We start from the raw sequence: 9,633 nt of genomic DNA on the forward strand, positions 1-9,633 counted from the left end.
AATGCTTGTCTCTTCTGTGTTTGTCTATTCTTTAGTCTCTCTATACTGTATATTGAAAAGATATCTGCTTATGATAATTAAAAATATTGATTAAAATGTAATATTAAAATATTGGCGTTAATATTAATTTTATGTAGTAGGCCTATATAATCAGATACAAAGTAACTAAGTAACTAGGTACTTGAGTAGTTTTTTCATTGCATACTTTTTTACTTTTACTCAAGTAATTTTTTAAATAGTGACTTTTACTTTTACTTGAGTAACAATTTCTCTAGTTACTTGTACTTTTACTTGAGTAAAGATTTTGGCTACTCTACCCACCTCTGAAGCTAAGTGAGTTTTAAACCAGGCTTTAGTGACTGGAGCGCCATTGGGCAAAATAAATACGGGAAAGTGTTGGGGCGTTTTAGGACGAATTTTTAGATATTGTATTGTGGAGTTAAAGGGACAGAAGCTGTTGCTAATTTTGGAAATTGTTATGGTGGTACCAGATCCTAGTTTGTCGTTCTTAGAGTGCTTGAGGAAAAGCGTGAAGAAATTGTTTGAGAAACGGATGTTGGAGAAAGAGAGACCACGTGTTGGATCGAATTGTTTGGATTCTGATGTAAATTCTCCTGGGCGCATGAATCTGTAAAAAGCTATTAAAAACAGGGCTTCTAGCAAGATGTTAATATATTGGGAGAACTGACCATTACGCACTGAGATGATTAATCTATGTAAAATGGATAATGTGATGGGCAGGCGTCCATCTTTTGGTTTGCTGGAGGATTTAGCTAGACCTTTAAGTAGCAAGCGCATTGCTGGGACGGTGAAGAGACTAGGATAATCAGGGTTGAAGTACCTGGCGTAAAATTGAATACCTGCCAGTAATCTACGAATAGAAGATAATTTTAAATTGCGATTCTCATAATTGTGAACTAGAAAGGAACAAACCGTCATGATCATGATCGGGAATAGGGGAATTTGAAACGAAAAGCAAAACATTGTAAACAAGGACCAGGCGGAGGTATAAGCATTGAGTGTGGAGGGAGCCATGCCTTTGGAGATGTATTGTCTGGCCGAGTTAAGCAAATCATCTAATTTAGTGTTATGTCCGCTAAAGTGGGGCAGGATGTTGGATCCGGGTTGGCAGATGGGCATAGCATTCTGAAAGCCTGAAATCGAAAACGAGACAGCGCGTCAGCTATGACATTGCGGTGGCCGGGAATATGTGCTGCCGTAATAATAAAATTGTGAAGAACTGACTGCCAGATCAGATGTCTCAGGAAGAGCATGATTTTCTGACAGGGAGATCTTCCTTTGTTTATGATGGCTACTGTTGCTTCGTTATCACAAAACATCGTAATGCGTTTCCGAGACCACGCCGAACTCCATAGAACACTAGCTACCACTAGGGGGTAGATTTCGTAGAGCGCGGACGAAGCGGTACCTGAAGCTGGCTTGGGGAATTTGTTTGGCCATTTCTCTGCGAACCATTGGCCTTGAAAGAATCCCCCGAAGCCGACGGAGGGGGCGTCGGCAAAAAGCTGCAATTCTAGGGATGATTCTGAGACGTCATTGTAGAAAAAGGAAATACCATTCCAGCTGTTTAATAAGTAGGTCCAAAATCTGAGGTCGGACAGGCATCCTTCGTCTAGTTGGACCGAGTCGCTCAAGTTAGTTACTGAGTGAGCCAAAGTTAACAGGCGGGAAATGAATGGTCTACCTTGGGGAATTATGCTCATAGCGAAGTTTAAGTGGCCGAGTAGGGAGAGCATGTCACGTTTGGATACTACTCGTAGCGAGATAAAAGTTTCCATGAACGACCGAATTCTTAGAAGCTTATCGCTTGGAAAAGAAGCTTGCATGTTGACGGTATCGAGTACGATGCCTAGGAATTCTAGCGAGGTAGAGGGACCCAGTGTTTTTTCTTTCGATAGGGGAATGCTGACATCGCTAAAGATCTGTTTAAGTGTGCCGAGAATTGAGGTTTGTGACTTAGGGTAGTCTATTAGCAAGAAGTCGTCGAGTAAATGTAAGACGAGGTGCAATTTACAGACATTCAGCAGGATCCAACACAGGGCTTCGGAAAGGCTATTGAAGATGTGCTTCTGCAGCCGAACGTGAGCCTCACGGCGAAGTAAAATTTTGAATTCCATTTTACTCCAAAAAGAGGCCACTCTGAAGGGTGAAGCGGTATGTTCTTGAAAGCATCTGTAATGTCTGCCTTAGCTAACCAGGCACCTTTCCCGGCTAACTTAATTAGCTTGATAGCGTTATCGACAGAGGCATAATGCAGGGAAAAAGGTTCTAAAGGAATGTTTTCATTAATGCTTGCTGTAGTCTTAGAGTGGGGAGAGGACATGTCGAATATGAGCCGTTTTTTACCGGAGTATTTACGAGTGGCGATACCAATCGAATTGACGTGAAATGGAGAAAAAGGAGGAGAAGCGAAGGGGCCGATTACGTAACCTTTATTGACTTCTTTCTCCAGCAGAGCTGATACTACTTCTGGTTCTGATAAGGCTGATTGCAGATTTTTTGCGACGAAAGAAGTAGTGAGATTGGAGAGGACCCTGACCCTAAAACCTTGAGACAGTCCGGTGATTAAATAATCCACAAAACATGGATCTGGGTGAGAAGAAAGGTAACTTGAGAGCACAGGAACATTAATGGGTGTAGATGGGTGTTTGCTCAGAATTTTTTCCAGGTAGGGGCCTTTTCCCGGGTTGTGGGCCTGTAACGTCGTGGGCAGACTGATTTCGGGTGGGGGTCCTTGCAAAAGATATTCAGCACCTTGGACAGAGGGCGGAATTTTGCTATCGAATGCTTTGGGGCAGAACGATGCCGATTGCCCGTGAGCACTGCATAAGACGCAAGTCAAAATCTTTTGCCCTCCGAAATGGCGGACGAGCAGTTCGGTATCGGTAACGGACCAGTCTAGTCTTGAGTTGAAGAGAGTAATGAGAGATGCAGATTTAGCTGAGAGTGATTTGTGATATTCATAAAATAGTGTACCTCCATAACGTTGGTTAAAGTCTGCCATCATGGCTAGGTACAGATCTAATTCTTCCCTGCGATCTGGAAAAACTTGGCGCAAAATGTCTCTGTAGGTGCTAAAAGCAATGACGAATTCGGCAAATGACAGATTATGTTGCAATCTCGGGTCGGATGTTTTCAGAAAAACTGCCACGTCACCACAGTCGACCATTTTCCTGTTGGCTGCAGGCGAAGGGAGCAGTAGTGTAGCCAAGTTAATATCCTTACCTTGGATGATGTTATTTCTGAGATGGGGAGACACTGTAACTGCTGCTGGTGAAACGAAACGCCTTCCGAAAACTTGGGCTGGAACGGCAGTGGAGAGGTTGAAAAGAGAAATCGTGAGTGGAGCGAGAGCATCTTGGAATGGTGTCTGAACTGTGGGTCTTTGCAGAGCAGCGGTAGAAGTCGATGGTATTTCCGAATGGTCTCTTGTGCCTGGGGAAGGAGGGAAAATCGGTAAGGTCCTTGAGCTCGTCTGTGGGTTCATTCCGGTGTTTGCGAAAGTATTTTCAAAGACCGCCATTTTAGATTCTAGTCTTTTAACCGTTTTTGAAAGGCTTTGGACGACTTGGATGAGCTGAGTGTTGACATCGCTGTGTTCGGGGAGAGGAGGAGAAGATAAAATCCGTACTGGCTGCGTGGATCTTTTAGCTTGCCGAGGTGAAGAGACTTGGCGGTCCTCTTCTTGCCGGCTTGTTTTGTCTGGGTTGTCGGCGCTGGAGTTGTCGTTATTCCGTCCGTGTTAATGGGAGGGCTACCCAGAGTATTGTGAGCCAGGAGGAGCATGCTTTCTCTAGAAATTCCTGGGTTGACTGGAATGCCGGCGGCCTCGAGAGTGCTGGCGATGCTATCCGAAGACCGCTGGGCCCATGGTGAGTCGCGGCACTGGATTCGAGTACTGCGCCTCACGTTAAGAGGGGATGGAGGGACGAAATCGTCTTCGGAGTCTGTATAGTCGCAGACGGCGTATTCCTTCTGTGACATTTTTAGTTTTTTCCAGAGGCTTCAACTGCGAACGCAAACAGAGAGTAAGTGGCGATCTTATATACTACAAGTGTTGGATGATGATTGGTTAGATGTTAATTGTATAGGTCTATACGTAGTAGGTGACTTGATATTGAGTTTTCCCGGCAGAACTTGCGCTGAAGCTTACATTTCCAAAATGAGATAACTCCGTTTAAAAAAAATCAAAAATCATGTTTTTTATTGTGCATTCCAATTAATATCAATCAAACTGCAGTTGGTTTGTTTTGATATAAGCCATAATAACAAAAAATAAAGCTAACTAACATAATAACATAATAAAAACATGATTTTTGAAGTTATCTCATTTTGGAACCAAACTCTTCATATATTCTTCTCCCATGCCCTCTGGAACTATAGCTTGACTGGTATAAGGTTTAGTTTTATTTTATTTATTCATTTGAACGAATTTAAAGCATCTATGAGAATCAAAAGCTTCTTGAGGTTTCTGCAGGAATTCAATTCAGAAAATTCAAAACATATACAAGTCCAAAAGTTACATTTTGTCCTAATATTTTATTTTAAATATTAGGTAGGTAAAGTGAGTAAAAAAGCAAATAACATTTTATTGAGTATTTTATTGTGTATTAAAACATTTGTGGGGTCAATATAGCCACACATTAAACATCGCTAAAATTTGCATATAACAGGAGGGTTATTTAGATTGCATATTTGCATATTTATGCATATTTTCATAATTGCATTACTACATGGTTTTTAAAGTTTAGGATTTTTGCCCATACTGTCACGGTCTTGGTCTGGTCGGGGTATTATCTGCACGTGGGTTGTGTTGTTGTTGAGCATGTGGCATCCGCGTGCTCGGTGTCTGCGTATTTTACCCCGCCCTCGTGTCTCCTTAGGCTTCCCCGCACTGGTGATTTTCCACTCTGCACCTACACGCCCCGCTGACCCCTTACCATTAATGTCGTCTGCCTTCGAACTTCTACAGGGAGCTCGGGTCTTTACTAAGTTGGACCTCCGCAACGCATACCACCTGGTTCGCATTCGCGAGGGGGACGAGTGGAAGACGGCCTTCAACACGCCATCGGGACATTACGAGTATTTGGTTCTTCCGTTTGGACTGACCAATGCTCCGGCCGTCTTCCAGGGCCTCATTAATGACGTGCTGGGCGACATGATTAACCGCTTTGTCTTCGTGTACCTGGATGACATTCTGATTTTCTCTCCTCCCCAGGAACACACCCAACACGTCAGAGAGGTTCTCCGGCGTCTTCTCGAGAACCAATTGTTTGTCAAAGCGGAGAAGTGCGAATTCCACTCCGATACGGTTTCGTTCCTCGGCCATGTGATCTCACCTCGAGGCATGGGACCGGACGATGCTAAGGTTAAGGCTGTCGCCACATAGCCAGTTCCCGACTCTCGTAAGGCTCTGCAGCGGTTCCTGGGATTTGCTAACTTTTACAGGCATTTCATCCGGGGTTTCAGCCAAGTGGCCGCACCGCTTACGGCGTTGACCTCCACCAAGATCTCGTTCGCTTGGAACTCACTCGCGCAGGTAGCTTTTGATAAACTTAAGTCCCGATTTATCTCTGCTCCTGTGCTCTGTTTTCCAGATCCTGATCGCCAGTTCATTGTCGAGGTTGACGCCTCCTATGTCGGAGTAGGCGCAGTCTTGTCCCAGCGTGCCAGTCATGATGAGAAGGTGCACCCCTGCGCCTTCTTCTCCCACCGCCTCAGCCGATGATGTTGCGATGATATCGGCAACAGAGAGCTGCTGGCGGTTCGGCTAGCCTTGGGAGAGTGGTGCCACTCATTGGAGGGAGCGTCGCAGCCATTCTTGTTCTGGACGGACCATAAGAACCTGGAGTATGTCCGTTCAGCCAAGAGACTGAACTCTCGTCAGGCCCGCTGGGCGCTGTTCTTTGGCAGATTTCGCTTCACCCTGTCGTACCGGCCTGGCTCCAAGAACGTCAAGCCGGAAACTCTCTCCCGACTGTTTGAGGGACCAGGCAGTGAGAGACCCGTCGACTCCATCCTCCCCCGGGAGAGGGTCATTGGGGCTCTTGTCTGGGAGGTCGAGCGGCGGGTGGAGGAGGCCGGTCGCGGGGTGCAAGCGCCTGGGAAGTGCCCGGCGGGTCGGCTGTTCGTTCCCGTTCGGCTGCGTCCTGAGGTCCTCCAGTGGTGTCATTCCTCTAGGCTGGTTGGTCATCCAGGAATCAAGGGGACCCTGGCGTCTGTGCGCCAGCGGTTTTGGTGGCCGTCGGTCGCCATCGATGTCAGACAGTTTGTGTTGGCTTGCCCGGTCTGTGCGCAAAGCAAGACCACCCGCCGCCCTCCCCCAGGTCTGCTACGTCCCCTCCCCATTCCCTCCTGGCCGTGGTCACACATAGCCCTGGATTTTGTTACTGGCCTTCCCCTGTCTAGAGGGCACACTGTAGTCCTTACGGTGGTGGACCGATTTTCCAAGGCGGCCCACTTCATCCCTCTCCCCAAGCTCCCATCCTCCCGGGAGATGTCTCAACTGATGGTGGACAACGTCTTCCGCCTTCATGGTCTTCCGGTCAATGTCGTGTCTGATAGGGGTCCTCAGTTCACCTCTCGGTTTTGGAAAGAGTTCTGTCGACAGATCGGGGCCTCAGCGAGTCTGTCGTCAGGTTTCCATCCTCAGACCAATGGGCAATGTGAGCGAGCCAACCAGGAACTCCAACATCCAACTGACATCCAACAATCCCAGTTCCTGGAGCCAACAGCTCTCGTGGGTGGAATATGCTCACAACTCCCTACCCGCCTCAGCCACAGGTATGTCCCCATTTGAGTGCTCTCTGGGTTATCAACCACCTCTGTTTCCCTCCCAGGAACTCGATGCTGCGGTTCCTTCAGCTCTGGCGTTCGTCTGGTGGTGCCACCGGACCTGGACGAGGGCCAGAGAGGTTTTGGCCCAAACCTCCCTGAAGACCAAGACAGCGGCCGATCGCCACCTGGTCTCTCCTCCTGCGTATGTGTGCGGTCAACGGGTATGGCTCTCCATCAAGGACCTACCTCTCCGGGCGCCTTCCCGTAAGCTGGCACCCAGGTTCATTGGGCCATTCCGGAGCGCCAAGGTGGTTAATCCAGTGGCCGTGCGGCTCAAGCTTCCTCCACATCTTGGTCGAGTTCACCCTGTATTCCATGTTTCCAGGGTTAAACCCGTAGTCTCCTCCCATCTCAACCCAGCCAGTTCTCGGCTCACCCCCCCTCCCCCTCGACTGGTGGATGGCATTCCGGCATATACCGTCAGGAAGTTGCTGGACATCTGCCGTCGAGGCAGGGGCTTTCAATACCTAGTGGACTTGGAGGGTTATGGCACTGATGAGAGGTCGTGGATTCCCTCGCGGGATGTGTTGGACCGGTCGTTGATCATGGACTTCCACCGGAGACGAGGTGAGCCCCCTCCCTAAAGCGCCTAGGGGCACTGGTGGGGGGGGGTACTGTCACGGTCTTGGTCTGGTCGGGGTATTATCTGCACGTGGGTTGTGTTGTTGTTGTCGAGCATGTGGCATCCGCGTGCTCGGTGTCTGCGTATTTTACCCCGCCCTCGTGTCTCCTTAGGCTTCCCCGCAATGGTGATTTTCCACTCTGCACCCTACTCTACTTCCACCTCTGCATCCACTCTACATGCCCGCTGACTCATTACTAATTAAGCACTCGTTCTCGTAACTACCTCACACCTGCCAACCTTTTCCTTCGCATTATGTTTTCCCTTATATTTCCTCAGTGTCTCTTGTCTGTTGTCTGATCGTTGCTTGTTTGTAACTAGTTTCAGACTGCCCCAGACGTAGCTGCGGCTCGTCTGTAGAAGTTTAGTTCTCTTTGTCGTGTCATAGTCTTGGATACCATCTTGTCTCGTCAAGTGAAGTTTCTCTCTCTCCTGTTACCTCGTCCGTCTTCCTGTTTCCCGGCAGCTCTCGTTGGCGTTCACCTCGACCTCTACCCATCGCAGGCAACTACCCGCAGGCGGAGTCCGGATTCCATTCCTGGTCGTGGTCGACCTCCAGATTCTCAGCACTGGTCCCGGGTTGAGTGGGGTCCCCAGTCACTTCCCTCCACGTCTTATTGTCGGAGACCTATCCTCAGCCCGAGTCGCCGTGTTCATCCCTTCTGGGGACTCCAGTTCTCACCGGTTGGGTTTTGTTCTATTGACTGCTGCCTGTATTTAATAAACTCCTTCGGATTTCGCCGCACTTGGGTCGTCCTGTATTTCTGTCATGACACATACGTACTACAATAAACTGCACGAACAAAGTACTATCACATTTTTACTATAGTAATACTATTTCTTTCTGTATTTAGCACTATAGAATATATTATATATCACATAATGGCAAATGTCATTGTTTTACCAATATTAATTCGTAGTACTACCCCAGTATCGCCACTACTTGTAAAGGTGGTCATTTTGAATTCACCACAACTGTCATGAAACAAAGGAAATAATGATTAAGTTTGAAGGACATTTTATATTAATTCATGATATTGCTGTAATCAATACATGCCAGAAACAAGGGTTAATATGGTAATGTTTTAAAAGTTTATTTTTGGACAAGTGGCAAGTTAACATACAGTACACTGTAAGTGCAGTTTTCTTGAAAAATAATACAGAATGTTCAAAATCTAAAACATCTGCTAAACTAAAATTATGACAAATATATTTAAACACTTTCTGATAGCCTACATGATTTAAAATCAATGTTATGAACTACACAGAGGATTACTCTTCTAACACCTGTGGTTTATTTGTGTCACGTTTGTGTCAATTGTCTTTTTTTTGCACTAAATGTTGTACTTACACAGATTTGCATGTGCACTTTATGTAGTCTGTGTGATTATGTCTTAAGTATGTATAGCACCTTGGTCCTGGGGGAACGTTGTTTAGTTTCACTGTGTACTGTACTGTATATTGTTAAAATGACAATAAAAGCCACTTGAAACTTGAAAAAAATTCACCTTGTCTATGTAAGAAACTGAAACTGAGGCAGTTATGAATAAATTCAACATGAGCTAGGTCTATTAAGTATATGGTAAAACTTGTTTTTTTGTTAAATCATCTTTTTTTCTTATTTATAAACAAATATATGAGTTTATACAGTATATACTTTATATAGACTTTTTTACTTAAAAGTTGTTTCAAATTATATGAAAACCCTAATAAGTTGACTTTACGCAATTTAGTTTACTCACTTCTAAAACTTGTATATTTATGTTTACTTTGTTGCTCATGTAGACTAAACTTGCATTTTGTAATTTATTTAATGTGGTGTTCATATATTGAACAGTATTATAAAAAAGACGTTATGACTGACGTGATGTGAAATTGTGAAGTGAACGTGTGAACAAATGGATAATTTCATATACCACTTGAAGCATCTTTTATAATGTGGGTGTGGGACGTTTCAGTGCAGAATGATGTAGAATAAGTATGTATGAATAAGCTTTAAATTCTATATGAAAAGTTTGAAAACAGATAACTCAGTTTAAAAAAATTTAAATCATGTTTTTTATTGTGCATTCCAAGTAATATCAATCAAACTGCAGTTGGGTTGTTTTGACTAGTTCATTATTTTAAATGTAGACACGCGGCAGGGCGCGCGC

The 9,633-nt window shown here is 45.4% G+C and overlaps 1 protein-coding gene across 1 annotated transcript; it reads left to right on the forward strand.

The window, feature by feature from the left end:
* The first annotated feature begins 6,450 nt into the window (after positions 1–6,450).
* On the forward strand, positions 6,451–8,496 carry LOC130566748 (uncharacterized). Its single transcript, XM_057354461.1, has 2 exons — positions 6,451–7,425; positions 7,947–8,496. Exons 1-2 carry the CDS (start codon positions 6,555–6,557, stop codon positions 8,270–8,272), a joined length of 1,197 nt encoding a protein of 398 aa, XP_057210444.1. The 5' UTR covers positions 6,451–6,554; the 3' UTR covers positions 8,273–8,496.
* The last annotated feature ends 1,137 nt before the right edge of the window (positions 8,497–9,633 follow it).

The sequence above is a fragment of the Triplophysa rosa genome, linkage group LG16, assembly GCF_024868665.1.
Source record: "Triplophysa rosa linkage group LG16, Trosa_1v2, whole genome shotgun sequence".
NCBI lineage: Eukaryota > Metazoa > Chordata > Actinopteri > Cypriniformes > Nemacheilidae > Triplophysa > Triplophysa rosa.

Bases quoted from the DNA above. Each gene is read 5' to 3' on its own strand.
- LOC130566748 (XM_057354461.1), top strand. From the start codon at position 6,555: ATGGTCTTCCGGTCAATGTCGTGTCTGATAGGGGTCCTCAGTTCACCT. The intron at 7,426-7,946 runs GTGAGCCCCCTC...GTTTCCCGGCAG, and splicing joins GGACTTCCACCGGAGACGAG to CTCTCGTTGGCGTTCACCTC.